This window comes from Microcaecilia unicolor, chromosome 5, assembly GCF_901765095.1.
Source record: "Microcaecilia unicolor chromosome 5, aMicUni1.1, whole genome shotgun sequence".
NCBI classification, from domain to species: domain Eukaryota; kingdom Metazoa; phylum Chordata; class Amphibia; order Gymnophiona; family Siphonopidae; genus Microcaecilia; species Microcaecilia unicolor.
The window spans coordinates 78913688-78932218 of NC_044035.1; the positions used below are offsets into that span (position 1 = coordinate 78913688).

Genomic DNA, 18531 nt, shown 5'->3' on the forward strand with positions numbered 1-18531 from the left:
ATTGCCACTTGGACGTTTTTGAGAGAAAAAAAAGTCTTTCTGCCACCTTATGATGTTTTTTGCAATTTTATTGTTTTGAAAATGAGTCCTAAATATACCAATAGAAGGTAAAAAAACAACCTGAGCGTAGATTATTTCATGTTCTGAAAATGAAATGTAACACTGAACATTAGAGTCTAGAAGTGCAATACTCAGTCAATGAATCATACGGTTTGGTCTGGTCAGGAACACAGCCACTGGGAGTATACTGCCTATGGCAAGCATCATACCTCAGGAACCGTGAGATGAACAAGCCGAAAGAGGTGTAAACTCTTTACAAGCTGAAATTTCAGTGAAACCAGAGTCATCACGCAACAGCCTGTGGTTGTGAAGTGTCTGGATCTCCTTTTCTGTTTGAGAATGTGATCAAACTAACAGGCAAAGTGTAGAAAGGGTTCACTTGTGGAACATGCCTGCGCAAAGATAAGGGTAATCTTCCACGTACTGCACTGAATCACCTCAAGAAGTTCACTTGGATGGAGAGGAGTCAGGAGATAATACCATCCATGACAATCCAGGAGGCCATCAAGTGATCACCTTTGTAGAGAAGAGAGGAAGACCTATGAAAGGCCCTTCAAAATCTAAGGAATATAGAAATGACAGCAGATAAAGGGGCCATTTGTACAAAGGCATTTGATGACCCTTAGAAATTCTCCACAGAATATGTTATAGAAGCTGGGAGTGCTGATTATCCAGAATATGAGACCTACTGGTTAATGTAATATTCTCTATGTAAGATTTTTTTTAGGAGTGCAAGAGTAGATCACACTTTAAAATCTTTTATTCCTAACATGGAGTCTCACATAAAAACCTTGACAGAAAGTGCAACAGCAGGAGCAAATAGACATGGGAACAAACAACTAACATTTGTGCCAAATGAACAAAAACACTGCAGACATTGAACCAGGGACTCTATGAGACACATCAGGAGGATCCCCTAGAGGTGAGGGGTGGGGCACTGTGTAATGACTATACCCTTAATTGTTCTGTCTGTTTTATCTAGATTGTAAGCTCTTTGAGCAGGGTCTGTCTTTTTGTGTACGGTGTACAGCGCTGCGTATGCCTTGTAGCGCTATAGAAATTATAAGTAGTAGTTGTAGTAATAGCATGTTTGTCTTTATTGCCTTTTTATTAACATTTTGCTCTGCACCTTATTTAGGGGATTAACTATAAAATTGCATTTATGTTCCACCTAAACATAAAAAGTTCAATGTGGATTACAGTAAAGAGACTGACTTTCCCCAAGAGTACAATTTAAAATATTAGAATACAATTTAAAAATGACAATAGACTTTCTTCTCACGTACCCATGTCACATTATGCAAAGCAATTTTTCTGTATGACATTGCCTAGCAACACTGCCTCATTTGTGAAGTAAATTAACCATGTTTGAGCAAGGATGTTGTGTCTCAGTTCGCAAGTCATCTCCCTTTTTAATTTCTAAACTATACCACGACAAAAGGTTGTTAATAACATGTAAACTGCTGCAAGTAATGAATCTATTAAATACATAGAGGCAGCTGGTGTATTAAAACTCCTTCGAAAGTCATTTAAAAGTCAAGTGTGCCACTACTTTTATATTCAGATAGCACTTACCATTACACGATATAATCATTACCAGGCATCCCTACAGTTTATTTTTTTTGACCTCATAAATGTTCTTTTGCAGTCATTACATTTAGCACATGCAGAGTTTTCAGATGGACTGCAGACTGCAGCGGTGGTGGTTGTAGCCCTGTTTGTCTCCGCCCCCTCCCCCGACCTCTCCGCGACTCTGTCAGGGCTGGGCGGTGTATTCCTCGCGCGCACCTGAGCGCAGGTCAACCAACAGTGAGGCAGTGTAGCAAGTTCGCGCTCCCTCTGCCGGTCGTCACGGGCACTGCAGCCGAGAGCGAGCCTCGGACGCCGCGCGCCAGCAAGATGGCGGAAAACGAGAGCCTGGAGAGCGTCCCCGAGCACGAGCGGATCCTGCAGGAGATAGAGAGCACCGACACGGCATGCGTTGGACCCACCCTCCGGTAAATAGAGCCCGAGAAGGGCAACGGGGAGAGGTCTGTCTGCGGAGAGTGTTGCCTTCTCCTTTTCTGTTCCTCCCGGACAGGCCTGGGCTGCGACTGCCCCGCACTGTCTCTGCATCCTTCCGCTGCCCCGGCAACAGTGGCTGACTCCCCCCATCTCCCTGCCCTTCCCCTTGCCTGGTGGCGTTTTGTGGCTCCGGGTTGTTACGGAGTCTCGCGCACTGTGTGTGCCGGTCTCTCTTGCAGATTTTGAGAGGTGTCACTGTCGATGGGTGTGGCCGGGTTTCAGGTTCACTGCCTTGACCTATCTGGTGCAGGAGATGGATTGAAAAGGAAGAGAGAGTTCTGAGCGTCTCAGGGATGTTGATTGCATGGTGTAGCTTTACAGGCTTGCCCTGCTGCATTTAAATGTTGAGGAGGTCTTCACACCTGCGTGCAGTTTGTTGAGTAAGGTCACCCTTGTGCGCATAAGGCATGTTATGTGTCGTGTGTCGGGTTGCTTGAAGTTTGTTTACAGAGTATGACCTAATTAATACCTTGTAGTTTATTATAAACCAGTAAGAGACCATGCTTGATGATTTCACCCCTTCCCCATAACCCAGCATAACAGGATTAGTTTGATCCAAATACTGTCATTATTCTTGAAACAAAATTAATTTTATAATCACAGTAAGAGTAACTGGTGTATGTTGTAGAAAGGTAGTTTGCCTTTCTAGAGTGGTTCAAGGCATCAGGCCATTGTGCCTCATAGCAGGTGCAAGGTATATTTCATAACTTCATAGGAAAGGGGAGGGGAGAGGTGAGCCTGCAGCAAATTAGAGAACAGTCACTTGTTCCTGCCTCTTTTCTGGCTCCACACTTCTACTTCCCTATTTTTTTTTCTTGTTAATGAAACCCTTGTGCTGCTTTATTGTTTCAGTATGCTTTGCAGGTAACTGCATATACCTAATGGACCAGATGTATTGTACTAAACAATTTTCCCATAGACACAAAATATAGAAATCCCTTAATACATGTCTTTATGTTTTAGCATTTGTGACATGATGCAGTTATTGTAGTGTCTGGGGACAGGAGTATTTCTATTGAGCTGTCAGGGGATGGAGAATTTGGGGCTAGCATTGTTTAGGCAGAGAGTGGCAGCAACAGCAGAATAGGGTTTTTAGTCCATGAAAGTTCAAGATCCCAGTAGTGTGTTTATAAAATTTTATTTACTTTTTTTTTCTTGGCATGCATGCTACTGTAGATTATATTATAAACTTCACTTTAGTTTTCTTTGTTCTAGTGGAATGTAGAAGAAATATGGGGTAACTAGAAATGTTTGTTATGTTATATATATACCCCTTTTGAAACCAACCTCAAAATGGTTTATATCAAAATTGTACAAAAGGCAGAAAAGAGCTCCATTATATAATATGACAGGAAGAAAAGAAAAGATGCGATGTTACCTGGAAAAAGTTTCTGGAAAAAAAAATCAGAAAGAGTAGGATCATAGGGCAAGCTGGAGTCATCAGGATTCAGAGAATGGTTTTATTCCCCTAGACTTAAATGGGATGACACATGCACTAACTTCTAAAACGCCGAGATGTGGATACAGGAGACAACCTTGATACAGCAAGTTTGCGAAACGTAGATCTATGTCGGTGGATTAATGTCTCCAGCACGAAAAGTATTGCTGTTAAAGCTAAGTACATGAAATTGAAAAAAATTGATATCTAGTGTTTAAAATTGGTAAATCTTGAAAATTTTGAAAAATTAGAATGAAGAAAACTTAAATTAAATTAAAGGATCAATGAGGATTGCGGTGTGCCCCTTGAAAATTGCATGGCTCAGTTATAGCCAAAACGGAAGCACACGCGCTGATCTGATGATGCTATAAGGAAGACAATGCCTTTTTCAGCCCTGTTCAAGAAAGAATTACGTTGAACATTTGAGTGAAGTTGAGTACTCTGAAGTTGTCTAACTTCTAAATAAGCATTTTCTAAATATAACTGAATTATCATAAAGCTTCTGTCATTAGGTCATCACAGAATTAGGGTGCCCTTTTCTCTGGCATATAGTAGGAGATCTGAGCCTGTAGCTGATGATCACAGCAAGGGCCATGGATTCCTTTGGTCCCCAGCCAGGAAGCTTTGATAACAATTTACCTCCTCTCTTGAGACCATTAAATTCTTAATTTAAAGGAAAGTTGGGCTGTAGTTTTTCTTTAGGCCATATTTGAATTTTCTGCCATTTATCCTAATTTTGTTAATCCCAAATATGGCTTTTCCTTTAACCATGGTCACATTTCATGATATAATTCACTTTATTAGATGGTTATCCCAGACTGAGACTGGTGGTTACTTAGAATGTTTTTTTCATCACTGAGACGTCTTATTTCTGAATTGTAAAGTTAGTTTTCCCTGATGTGGTGAGGTCGAAACAGAAGTTACACCAGCAAGTCCTGAAATTGAGATCTAGAGTACAACAGTTGGGAGCACTTTTTTGGTTAACATTTCCTTACAGTTGAGTGGAGGAGTAGAGTAGCCTAGTGGTTAGTGCAGTGGACTTTGATCCTGGGGAACTGAGTTCGATTCCCACTGCATCTCCTTGTGACTCTGGGCAAGTCACTTAACCCTCCATTAACCATGGTACAAAATAAGTACCTGAATATATGTAAACCGCTTTGAATGTAGTTGCAAAAACCTCAGAAAAGCGGTATATCAAGTCCCAGTTCCCTTTCCCTTACAAATGTTATAAAGTTGAACTCTGTGAAATGTTTTCTTTGATCCGGGTCATTTGACCACTTTTTTTTGGATTCTGAGTGTGCTGTTTCCCCTTCCCTCATCTTCTAGGCCAGTATCATCTACTCCATAGTATAGTTAGAAACCTGATATTTGCTTCCTTTCCTTTTCCACTGTGGTTTTTTTTTAATTGCCATGAATTTTATCGTTCTCTGGCCTCTTCTTTGTGGACTTTAAATTTGAGGCAAGATAATACCTTATATAAGAAGTTTTCCTATTGCACTTAGTCGATAGATTGTAAGTATACAGTGATTGTCTTCAAATTTCTTCTGCATCAAGTGTATTCTTGGAATTTATTTTGAACATGTTGATAAAATTAAAAAGAAAATCGTGCCTTGTTCTTAGTTTCCAGGATAGCTCAGGGTTTAATCTCCCAGTCCAAGGCCCAGGTATTCCAAGTTCTGGTGACCTTTTCTGTCAGTGCCTATAGTTCCTACAGAAATACACAGAGGCCCACACAGTTGTGCTGTCCTCCCCCCCCACCCCCCCACTTCATAGTTGAGCTAGATCAATCATGTGACCTTAAGTCTTTTGGTATGTTCCCAGATGACCTTGATTACTGTGGGCTTTGGGTTGTATTGAAGACTGAAGTCTGTAGAACCTTAGAGTTAAAATGAGTTATCGCATTTATGAATAGCCCCTGTGGGGGTAGAGAGTGGGTGCTTCTGCGTTAATCAGCTGCATTACTATGCGCTAACTGATAAGCACAGTATTAGCACATCAGCCTTTACGCCTACAAAATACACGTTGGTAAGCACTCACAGGCTAATTTTTTTTTAAATTGGGCATGCTAATGACATCATTAGTGCATGGCTGTTAATTCAAAACATGTGGTAAAAATGGCCTTGGTGCCTAGGAAAAGCTCGCGTAAGGCCGTTTTCTTCGGCAGCTTAGTAAAATGATCCCTAAGTTGTTTGGACCATATTTTCTGGCAACAGATAACCAACTTGACTATGTGCTTCATGAAATAAGCATTTTCAACAATTTGTTTTTAGTCTGCTGGTCATTAGTTTCTGGAATGTCCCCTTGTTTTATAAGATTTTTATAAACTACTTTTTCAGGAACCTCTAGCCCTAGTTTCGGAGAGGTAGGCCCTTTTGGCAGCACGGTCTAGGTTCTTGGCGTCTTTTTAGTATTGGTCATCCGTCTGCTTCACTTTTCCACATGCACTTCCTCTTATGAATGCAGTGATTTTTACTTTTAATTCTCCTCTTGTACTCTGTTCTCTTGATGAGAGGCGTATTCTGAGAAGTTGGAATAAGGTGTCCAGGTACTCACTTCTTTCTCCAGCTCCAAACCTCTTTTCTGCTCTGATTTTCTGTACCATAAAACTGTGCCATGGTGGCAAATTTGTGTATTAATTGGGATTTATTAACTGCCTTTATGAATAAATTCACCCAAGGCAGTGTACAGCAGGTACAGTTTAACATATTTTATTTATGTATCACAATTTCTATTCGGCTCAGTCCTATGTTCTTGGTGGATTACAAAATTACATAAACATTATTAAAAAAACATCACTTATAACATTAAATATATATACCAAACAACATTAAAAACAATGATAGCAGCCATGCCTGTGCCACCCATCCTTTTAACTCCTGGCACCCCCCCCCCCCCCATTTCCCCAAATGCCTTTAAAAACAAAAATATTTTTTTAACTCTTTCCTGAAAGTGAGCAGTGTTTCCGTTTTATACATCTCACTTGGCAAAGAATTCCAGAGCTTAGGCCCTGCAATTTGAAAAATAGTAGCCTGAAAGCCTAACAGACTTAACAGTTTGAAAGCTTGGAACCTCTAACAAACACTTATCCTCAGACCTTAAAGAATGAGTAGGTTTTGTACATTTTTCAAAATTGATGCCAACCAAGGAGATTAGCCTACATTGTTCAGGGCTTTAAAAATCAAAGTGACAACCTTAAATTCAGTCCTATATGCAATCGGCATCCAATATAACGATGCTAAAGTGACTGTAATATGGTCCCTATTTGAGTTCCCTGTCAACACTCACACTACAGTATTTTGGGCCAGCTGGAGCGCTTAAAGCATTATATCCTTACAGTGTTTTTATTAACAGCATAACAATAGTAGAATGGCCAAATATAAACATAAATTCAATAAGGGCCCTGTTTACTAAGCCGCTGTAGAGGCGCGTTAGTGCTTTTACCGCGCGCTAACTGTGTAGGTGCCCACAATATTCCTAAGGGCGCCTACACAGCGTGCGCAAATTTTGTGCACGTGCTAAAAACACTAGCGCACCTTAGTAACCAGAGCCCTAAATGAGATAAACATGGAAACAGCAAATTGAAACCCAGTAATAGGACTAACATGAAACAGTGTCAGAAATATACACATTTAACAGCACTTCAGAGCAATCATATAACAGAGATATGATAAACGTCGGTACAATACAAACAATACCATAATAGACAGCATGGAAGAACATTTTAAGATAACATAGGTATAATATGATGTCAGCATAATTCCAATGAAACACCTAATAAGCACACATTAGAACATTCAAATAACATAGGTATGATGTTAATGCTTTTTCTACAGTACAGCTTACTATGTAGCCGAGGGGCTGTCAGTACAGCTACTCTCATTCCTCTCTTTACACTTCCTTTAATCCCTTCTTAGGGAGAGTCACTTTGTTGGAGATGTTAGTGCTGGGGGTGTAGGGTAGCCCTTAAATATACATTTTGAGGTTTAGCCACCTTTTGCAAATGATGCGTAAGGTGGCTTGCTTCATTATTAGAATTTAGGTATAGAGAGCTTACAAGCCAAGTCATAGTGGGAGATCAAGTAACTTGCCCATGGTTACATGGAATGTCATTTGAGAGAGTGGGGTTGTCTTAGAACATGGAGGCTCATTTTCAAAGCACTTAGCCTCCCAAAGTTCCATAGAAACCTATGGAACTTAGCCTCCCAAAGTGCTTTGAAAATATGCCTCATGGTTTCCCTGGCTCTAAGACAACTTGATGATTTGAATATAACTTTTAGTCTTGCTTTGTTTTTAATCTCAGAGTGATTGACACACACTCTCTTGCCAAGTACTGCTGCTCTGGCTTACGAAATATTCTTAATGTCTAAAGTTTACTTGTTCACAGTTTATCCAGGAAGATGTTTCCTCTTTCACAGCATGTCCTAGTTCTTCCACACGGTATAGTTTTCATAACAGGTTACGTTCTTTGTCAGTAATCGGCACTGAATCAAGTACTCAAGTGGATGGCTTCATTTTTGGTGTCAGGATGGTACCATATCCTCCAAGCTTAGAGCTAGTTTAAAGTTTTGAGCATATAGTACTTCCCTCAATTTTGTTTTGGACTCTGAAAGAGAGCTTTCCCAACAATAATTCTTGAAGAGAGCCTTCTTTTCTTGTCATATCTATTGTCTATGTAACATCTTTACCAAAAGAAAAAAATTGACTTCTGTTAGTTCCTGATTTGGTGATGTGGGACCATGGCACAGGGCAAACCAGGCTTTAAACCATGCCCTACCTACAAAGAAAAGACAGCTAATAATGATGCCCATAAGTCACAGGGGCCAACTCTCAGTCAGGACTGTTGTGAATAGATGTTCCCAAGGGTCAGGAAAAATACTCTGTACTGACTCTTTGGTCGTGGGAGGAGCCAGCATTCGTAGTGCACTGGTCCCCTGACATGCCAGGACACCAACCAAAACCCACTCCCCACAACTGTACACCACTACCATAGTCCTAAGGGGTGAAGGGGGGCACCTACATGTGGGTTTTGGAGGGCTCACATTTACCACCACAAGTGTAACAGGTGGGGGGGGGGGGGGGGGGGGATGGGCCTGGTCCGCCTGCCTGAAGTGCACTGCACCCACTAAAACTGCTCCAGGGACCTGCATGGAGCTGGGTATGACATTTGAGGCTGGCAAAAAAAAATTTTAAGTTTATTTTTTTTTAGGGCTGGAGGGGGTTGGTGACCACTGGGGGAGTAAGGGGAGGTCATCCCCGATTTCCTCCGGTGGTCATTGGTCATTTGCACCTTTTCACGGCTTGGTCGCAAGAAAAAATGGACCAAGTAAAGTCGGCCAAGTGCTCGTCAGGGACACACTTCTTTTTTCCATTATCGGCCGAGGATGCCCATCTCTTAATCATGCCCCAGTCCCGCCTTCGCTACGGTGCCAACACGCCCTCGTGAACTTTGGTCGTTCCTGCGATGGGAAGCAGTTGAGGACGCCCAAAATCGACTTTCGATTATGCCGATTTGGGGGACCCTGAGAGAAGGACGCCCATCTCCTGATTTGTGTCGGAAGATGGGCGCCCTTCTCTTTCGAAAATATGCCTGAATGTTTTAAGTCACATTATAAAACAAAAGGAAGCTAGATAGGTTTTCAAACTGTTAATAAGCATGTAAACCTTTTCAAAATTACATCACAAACTACATACTAAAATCTCAGCCTTTTAATGACATGCAAGATAATATAATATAACCCACATAAGCAATTAAAATCCTGACATAATACTCTGCCTACAACAGGGGATTACACTATCATATATTGTATAACACAGACGTAACAAGGGGTGGAAACTGTTGATTTGATAGCTGGGAATGTGAATCAGAGCAAGCAGAAGTCCCAATGGTGTTTGCCTTAACAACGAAAGAAAAGGAGGGAAAAATCTCAAAACTGATTCTAGGAAAATTAGTTTTATAAAAATGTGATAAAGATAGTGTTCCTGCCTGGATTGGACAAACTCCCATTATAAAACAAACAACAATAAAAGAAACTCCATCTAAGAGTACAATATTCCCAAAATACAAAATAAGTAATCTAAGCTATAAACCAGTGATTCCCAAACCTGCTGTAGGGGAAGTTTTTCAGGATATCCACAATGAATATTCATGAGATTTTGCATACTCTGCCTCCTTGGTATGCAAATCTATCTCATGCATATTCATTGCAGATATTCTGAAAACCTGACTGGCTGGGATTCACCCGTGACAGGTTTAGGAACCCCTGCCATAAACATAGATCTTCAGGAAAAACACTTTGGGGTCGATATTCAAAGGGGTTTAAATGGCCAGGAGAGGATCAGGACTGTTAAGTCGCTTGTCTGGGGCTAACTGGGTATATTCAGTGGCACTTAACCAGATAGTGCACTTGAATGTACCCAGTTAGTGCCTAAGCTTAAACCAGCTAATTGTGAGCGGTTCAAGGGTGGAGTCGACATTTATCTAATGAAGTGTCAATATTCATATTCAGCACTTAACCAAATAAATAGGACTGCATAAAACACAGTCCTGTCTTTATCCAGTTTAACTTATCCGGCTACGTGCCAACTATCTCACCTAACTGGATAAGTGTTATCTGGCTATGTATAACTGGATATTCAGTTCTGTAGAATATTACTTGACACTTCTTTGACTATGAAGCCATTCCTTAAATCGGTCATTCAGCGCATTTTCTTTTAAAAAGTCATTTTAAAGTTTTAACATTGATTTTTTAAATTTTGTTGTTAAGATTCCATCTTGTTTAGCTGCCACCGTGAAGATTTATGTTTCACTCCACTCTTTGCGCTCCAACAACCAGGCTTTGCTCGAGGTCCCAGGCATTTGACATATCAGGCTTGATGCATATAAGGAGTCAGTATTTCATGGTTGCTGGTCCATCTTTGTGGAATTTATTGCCATCAGATATGAAACTCATTGAATCTCTACTTCCTTTTTGTAAACAGTTAAAAGCCCATTTGTTGCAGTAGGTGTATTGCTGATGCTATAATTTCAGCTTTTTTTTAATGCTCTGATGTTTGATATTTTAGTTATGTTGTAGAGTGTATTTGATTTTATTATGTATCTACTGTTGTAAGCTGCCTAGATTTGTAGATAGGCGGGATACAAGAAAGCTTTACATAAATAAATAGATAAACATGACCTGGCATTGAATATCTGGAGATACTGCTGATGGTGGCCAAAATAACCGCTGACCTCCGCCAGCTGGTTATCAACTCTTATGAAGAAAAAAAAATCAAAAGATGAGACATCAACACAACAGAAGCAGTAAACAAAAGTGACTTATCTGTGCACTAGGAAAAAATGCCCGTTTCTGAGCGGAATGAAACGGGCGCTAGCAAGGGGCCCCCTCCCTCCGTCCCTCGAAGCTACTTGCCTTGTTCGCTGTGGGCCGTTTCGGCCCTCGAGTGTTATAGCTCCGCCCTCGACGTCATGACGCGAGGGCGGTGCAGACACTCCAGGGCACACCGGATATCTCGGGCGCCTCAGCTTCCGTGGAGGCTTCAGAACGTTGGGGTTGCCTTTTATATATATAGATGGTCAAGGAAACTGTGATTTGATGCTACTAAATAGCTGCTGTTGATGGGCTGGTATCCCACAGGCTACCTTTTTCAAATGCTGGCTTTCCCACTACAGAAACTTGATTGATGATTTAGTTTTAGCTTATATTAGCGATGGCAGTGATCTTGTGATTTTATGGGGAAATTAAGTTAAGATGCTGAACGAGGAGAATGAATGAACTACTTTTATGGAGGATGAGATGATTTCACATTGTGTTGACAATTAAAGCTAAGTAAACTTTGTATATGATCATGTGGTGCTTTAAGCACTTTCAGAACATTCAAAATAATTTTGGCCTTTATGATTAATATGAGAGGAAATAAGTGATTTTGTTGATCCTCCAATTATATTGGTCCTAAATTTTTATTTTTTTAATTTTTTTTTATTTATAACATTTGAAATATCTTACAACTTACTTAGTGAAATACAGAGAGAAAAGAAAAAGAAAATAAAAAAATAAACCCAGAAGAAATGGAAATAAAAATTCCATACTCTCTTTCTTAGACCTCAAAAGAGGGGGGTGGGGGAGGTGAAATAAAGATAAGGAGATCAAATAAGGTAACAAACATAGAAAAGGCATAACCCAATTAAACCCACAAATATATTTATCATATTATCCAGTTGTTATATATTAACCAGTTGTTTCTCTCAATCCACCAGAAAGTTTCTTCATATCTAAAAAAGTTCTCAATTGTTCTGGTGCAAAAACCCCCCATAATGCCTAGATACCAAACTAGACATTTACATGGATAAGCTAGTAAAAAGGCTGCACCAAGAGCATATTGGTCCTAAATTTTTCATAAATTTTCTGGTGTTTGGGAGCAAGTGAAATTTATGTGAATGCTCTTTAAGTAGATGAAGATCTAGATGCTCTTGATTTTTGTGAATCTTGTTGTTTGGGGTATTAGTCACATATGAGTCTTATACACCAGCTCCATTATAATAAGGTAGTCTTATGAACGTATCCTAAATTCCATCCAAAGGTAGAAACACTGTTTCACATTAATGAGGCAATAGCTTTGTCTGCCACATATTTACCAATGCAAGAAAACTCTCTATATTCTTTACTCTCACTTGTTACCTGAAAGGTGTAAAAGTTGTTCAGAAAATTTACTCAGCTTTTTTCATTTCTGATCAACACTGACAAAGCACTATATTAGCCAATTAGCTGGCATCATGCATTAAGTTCTGATGTAATTAAGCTGGTATGCCTTTGACCAACAGTCAAACCTCAGCTGATCAGAGCCACTGCTGCTATTGTAGCCCTCTGGAGATCTGCTTCACTTGAGATTTTCTGCAGAGCAGCCAACTGGTCTTTGCTTCATACCTTCACATGACTTCCTGGATCTGTCTTCAGTCAAAAACAGTGCATTTGTTTAGGCAATACAGAGCATTCTGTCCTTATGAATGGTTCAGCTCTCAACATATCAGTTGATTTACTCCTTGACAGTGGGACAACTATTGCAGAAACTGGAGTATTCCTAAGCTTGGGATATAGGTGGCAAAGTAGAGTAGCAACGTGTGTACGTGATTCTAATGTCGATGCAGTAAAGTGAGTTCAGGCTTTGTGCTTTAGTGCACAATGTAGAAGGGGGTTTTGTGCAAATGCTCTGAGTATACACCCTGTTTACATGTTAATGTTATAAATTTGTTATTCAGCACAAATGCAGAAAAGTGCACTGAAGAGTGAAAACCTGAGCACAAAGCAAAGGGTTTAACTCCCAAGCCATAGCAGACATAAAGGACCCGCAACTTGGCTCTGGTGATCTGGGATGGCGTGGCGCTTTACCTCTGATCAGTGATACCTTCTGTTGACTCCCAGAGATGACCTGTCTGAACAGTCTGATCCCCTCGCCAACATCCTTGGTGGTAATCTAGGAGACCCGGACTCTGCCCACATATATTTAATTCAGGGCAGGAATGGTGCCCACTCACCCCTACCTCTGCGCTTGTTTTGGCAGAGCCCTCATACCTTTTTGATGACTTAAAGGTATGAGGGGTAGGGTCTAGGGGTGGGGCCTGGAGGGGGCTTGTGGAAGACTTTTGGTTGTATTGAGGGGGGGGGGGGGGGTGGGGTGTTAGGGAGTCCACTAGACCACTAGGAATTTTTTTGTGGGGAAATGAAGGGAACCAAGAGCAAGGCAGTCAAATTTATTTTAATGTCTCCCTTCTTGTCAGTATGTGAACAAACTACCACTCCTGCTGACAGGAAGGGAGACACTTTACACTTTAGTGCAGCAAACAGTTGCATATTATTGTGGCGGTGTGTGCTGCTTTTTAACACAGCAGTAATTTGCGTACTGTTTGCTCATCATCTTCCGCCAGGGTCGCTTTACTCATACTACCCCTCTCCTCAAGACCCTTCACTGGCTCCCTATCCGTTTTCGCATCCTGTTCAAACTTCTTCTACTAACCTATAAATGTATTCACTCTGCTGCTCCCCAGTATCTCTCCACACTCGTCCTTCCCTACACCCCTTCCCGTGCACTCCGCTCCATGGATAAATCCTTCTTATCTGTTCCCTTCTCCACTACTGCCAACTCCAGACTTCGCGCCTTCTGTCTCGCTGCACCCTACGCCTTGAATAAACTTCCTGAGCCCCTACGTCTTGCCCCATCCTTGGCCACCTTTAAATCTTGGCCACCTTTAAAGCCCACCTCTTTAACATTGCTTTTGACTTGTAACCACTCGCCTGCACCTACCCTCCTCTCTTCCTTCCCGTCCACATTAATTGATTTGATTTGCTTACTTTATTTATTTTTTGTCTATTAGATTGTAAGCTCTTTGAGCAGGGACTGTCTTTCTTCTATGTTTGTGCAGCACTGCGTATGCCTTGTAGCGCTATAGAAATGCTAAATAGTAGTAGTAGTAGTAGTAGTACTTATTGCATTGACTAGCTAAATTTTTGCATTAGGAAGTTGTGCACTAGTGTCAGTGCATGGCTTACGCAAGCTTACTGTAGACAGAGAAAGCAAAGTTGCTTGTTTTGTATAAACAGGATTAGTCAGGCACACAGTCCCATCTGCCTCCTCAAGCTGATTCTGAGATTTAAACTGAGGGGTCTGCTGCATGTGGAGAGGGTCACACACATGCTCAGAACCTAACGCCAATTCTGAGCTCTTGGAAGGGTGTTTGTTCCTGCACTGTATGAGATGGTGTCACCTACTTGTGCGCTTGATTGATCTTGCTGTCTGTGGAGAGCATGTGTTATAAGTAAGCTGCTTGGCTCTTTCCACTGACTAAGTACGGTGAATTCTTCGTATATATTAATACTCTACCAGATGTTTCATGGCTATTCTATAATACCTTAGATAACCAGAAACTTTTAGATTAACAAAAGATAATAGAATACAGAAATTCCCCCCCAAATCTTTTGTTAGATTGTTAATAAGAGAACTCTGGACCAGCCTGGTAATTTGCCTAAAAATAATTTTTTATTTAATGGAGCGATCTACTTGCAACTTACTGGTATCGTGATAGGAGAGTCCTTTGCCCCTTCGGTGTCCAACCTTTTTATGGCTCATTTGGAACGGGATAAGATTTATACCTTTAAGCAAGTAAAATGCTGATGGAAGTACATAGATGAAATTTTTGTCATTTAATGAATGCCGTGCGACAGTGACGTTTCACTATGAGTCACGACTCTGAGATCTGCTTTTTGGTTGTCAAGATTACAATGAAAGAAGGGAAAATTATAACTAGCGTATTTTCAAAACCTACGGATCGTAACACTCCATTATGATTTGACAGTATGCATTTTCAAAGCACTTAGACTTACAAGGTTCTATAGGTTGCTGTGTAATATAAGTTTAAGTGCTTTGAAAATATGCCTCATTGTCAACAGTACCATCGTAAGTTTGAGGAATTAAAATGTTTATCTACCGATCAAATAAGGGACAGTGGATGCAGGGATGAAATATCAAAACTCTTCCATCAACAAGAACAAAAATGGATTTTTCATCTACACACTACTAGCCCTGATGGCCCAAATGACCCGATGGAGTGGGAGGCATTTAATTGATCTTTGAATGTGGTCCATTCAGCTTTTTGATCTCATTGAACTAGTATGGATATACACTTGGACATGTCATGTTATTTGGGGGAGGAGCTATTTCTCCAGTCGTTTTTTAAAGTCAGCTTGAGCGCCAACTTGGACGAGGCTTTCCTGAGAGTCAACCCTCCTGACGCAGCCAGGCGAAACAAGGTGGATCCTAGTTCCTTGCTGAGGAAATTTCAAGTATGCTACAGCAATTGGGAAAGATCTTGATCAAGATTCAATGATATTTAAAATATTTCTTTTATGGATTTTGAGAAGCAGTGAAGACGCTTCTCGGCCAGATAAGTGATTCATTTTTTTGCTGTGTTCAGTTGTTCATCACTCTCTTTTTTTTAAGTTATTAGCCTTCTAATCAGATTGATATTTAAGAGAACCTGGGAGGAGTTAATTAATTTTTTGATACTTTCAGATACACCTGTTTTTTTTTTAGCAGTCTTTTCTCCCTTAGTTTAGTGATATTGAGAGTTTTTTTATTGCTCTTTTTTGCCGGATGTATGTATCAGAAACTTGTGATAGGAAGCCATATGGGAATGTACATAATTTGCTGATCTTTCAGGCAGTTGACATTTCGCCCATTAGATTGTAAGCTCCTTGGAGCAGGGACTGTCCTTTTTTGTTAATCTGTACAGCGCTGTGTAACCCCGGTAGCGCTCTAGAAATGTTAAGTAGTAGTAGTAGCAGTTGAGGTTTCATTAATTTAATATTAAAATTACCAGGCTGGTCTGGAGGTCTTTTATTAACAATCTAACAAGATGTTTGGGGGGATTTTCTGTATTCTGTAACGGCATCAGCACCAAGAAACCTTGCATCTATACGCTCCCTGTAGCCCCTGTTATTCAGTCAGATGCATACATAATTCCATGCTTTTCTGCTTGCGCTGGTCTGGCCCTACCTGACTAATGCTTTGTCTGGGTGTAGTGAAGTTTTTGTTGTGCAGAGCCGAACAGGAAGACCTTTCCTGCTGCCCATACATTGTGTGAGTGATGGGGGAGCTGCTGTGCAGAACAAGATAAGAGAAACTCAGTCTGCGCCAGGCAGTTTATTATGATGCCTTCCTTCCCCTGTATACCAAAGTCCAAATTAAAGCAGCCTTGAGGCTTCAAAATATTTACTTTGCTGATTACTGGCTCTTTTGCTTCACTTTTGTCTTATTCTTAGGTATCCTGACTTTTATTTATATTAATATAGTTTATTTTTCAGATGGCTTTATTCTTCGGAATAAAAGGCGTGCATTTTTATAGATGGTGATACCTCTAGATTTTAAGTTTATTCTCTACCTGTATTTGTACTTCAGATTAATCAAGGCAATGTCTGCTTGGGTCTCTCTGAACGGTGGATGCACACTCACAGTGGGAGTTTTCAGAAGCTCGAAACACTGCTATTACCTGAGACATGAAACAGAATCTGAATAACAGGAGGATTTTAAAATGTTTTCTTTGCATTCAGCTACTGTAAGGATGCGTTGATGCTACTGTAAGGATTTTTCAAGCGGCACAAACTACGAGGAATTGCTTGGTCCATGCTTGTGTAATATTAACGTTTTACCTGACCAATATGTAACTGTGTGAAGACTGAATTACCAAAAGAGGCTGGATATGACGTATATAAAGGAAGTACTGTGCTGTTGGCTGCATACAGGATTTAAATGGATTTAGTAGTGCCCATTAACCTGAGGAAAAATGATATTCCATATGTGAAGAGTATATATTTTGTATGTTATTGGGTGAACCTGACTTTTGAGTTCTGAGCTATTCTTGCCTAAGGTATAATGATTCAACATGAATGTGATCACAATGCAAGTACTACTGTGAGCGTTAACATTAATTTGAGACGGAGATCATACTCCACATACCTTAGATTTAGAACAAGGCCAGTGCCGGGCAGACTTCTATGGTCTATGCCCTAAAAATGGCAAGGATAAGTCAGAGACAGGTATACATACCATGTGTAATGAGTTTAATTTGTTGGGCAGACTGGATGGACTGTACAGGTCTCTGCCGCCATCTACTATGTTACTAAGTTACCTCCGAGATGCCAAGTTATCCAGTTCTAGGCTGGAGATTTTGGGACAGTTCTGGACTTCTGACCCGCCCATCTTAGTTCCTTATGGGACTTGCAGCACTGATTTCAATGGATGTCAGTTCAAAACTAGGAATGGCAAAATGTCTCCAAGGACCTGGATAAATTGTACCTAGGAATGAGGTTTATTACTGTCATGTATATGCAAAACTAACCCATTTGGAGAACATTTCTCCCCCAGACATCTCCCTGCAGGATTAGAAAAAAATGTTTCTTAATTTTTTTTTAAGTTGGGGGGGGGGGGGGGTAGATTACATTTCCTTACTGGCTAAAAGCATCCTTTCCCTGCTGTATTTTTGATCATGCAGATGATTTAAAATAAAAAAGCAGCATTCTTGATTCTGCTCAATCATTTGTTTTACAGTTTCATTTCATATATTAGCAAGTACTGTAAGAGCAAATCTAGCAGGAAAATAGGACTCTCTGGTCAGTACTGCAAAAACAGGAAGAAGGAAGTCTGTTGCAAAGCTGGGGTTCCATGATTATCAGCTGAGGTTGGACTGCAGAGGATGTGCATTACCAGCCCTGGGGTGTAGTACCAGGCATGTCCAAAAGGAACAATGACTGCTGAAGTGACTGTTGACCCTGCTTATAGGAAGTAATGTTAACTAACAAATTGTGCAGAGCCTTTTCCTGCTCCTAGAAACAGGATACTATTAATGAGAACAATTCACAGAAATTGCACATACAGGAAAACGAGGCAAGTAAAATGTAACAGCACAACTAAGATTAATAAACTATTTCCCCTGGTTTGACCTTTGCCTGAGTTGTACATTGTTCTGCCTTTGCTTGTGATTTCTTTTTTTTTTTTTTTTTTTTTTTTGATATGTTGGTGACATATATTTGCATCCCCTCCGGTGTGGAGAATGATTGCAGTTCAAGCTGGTGAGGTGTTAAGAAATGTGCTTACTGGTATAGTATGTGTTCAATTACAGGAAACACCTGGACATTTATTTTATAATGAATTTGAAGTTTCTTTGCAGGCAAAAAGCGCTAGAGGAGTGTGTAAACAAGTAACATAGTAGATGATGGCAGAAAAAGACCTGCACGGTCCACCCAGTCTGCCCAACAAGATAAACTCATATGTGCTACTTTTTGTGTATACCTTACCTTGATTTGTATGTGTGATTTTCAGGGCACAGACCGTAGAAGTCTGCCCAGCAATAGCCCCGCCTCCCACCACCGACTGTATTTCCCATGAAATTTCTGTAATACTTTCTTATTTTGGTGAAGAAGCAA

General features: G+C 40.5%; 1 protein-coding gene across 5 annotated transcripts in view; it reads left to right on the forward strand.

Moving 5' to 3' along the window:
• Nucleotides 1-18531, forward strand: part of EXOC6 (exocyst complex component 6) — a 276968-nt gene that overhangs the window by 12624 nt on the left and 245813 nt on the right. Inside the window, exon 1 of one of the 5 annotated variants that reach the window (XM_030203018.1) lies at nucleotides 1715-2057. The exons of 2 other annotated variants lie outside the window; for them this stretch is intronic. In XM_030203018.1, the coding sequence (XP_030058878.1) occupies nucleotides 1960-2057 (98 nt within the window). In that variant the 5' untranslated portion in view covers nucleotides 1715-1959. Of the gene's footprint in view, nucleotides 1-1714; nucleotides 2058-2077; nucleotides 2505-18531 lie in introns of those variants that run through there. 2 more of the 5 variants (XM_030203012.1, XM_030203015.1) reach the window with 2 other exon arrangements.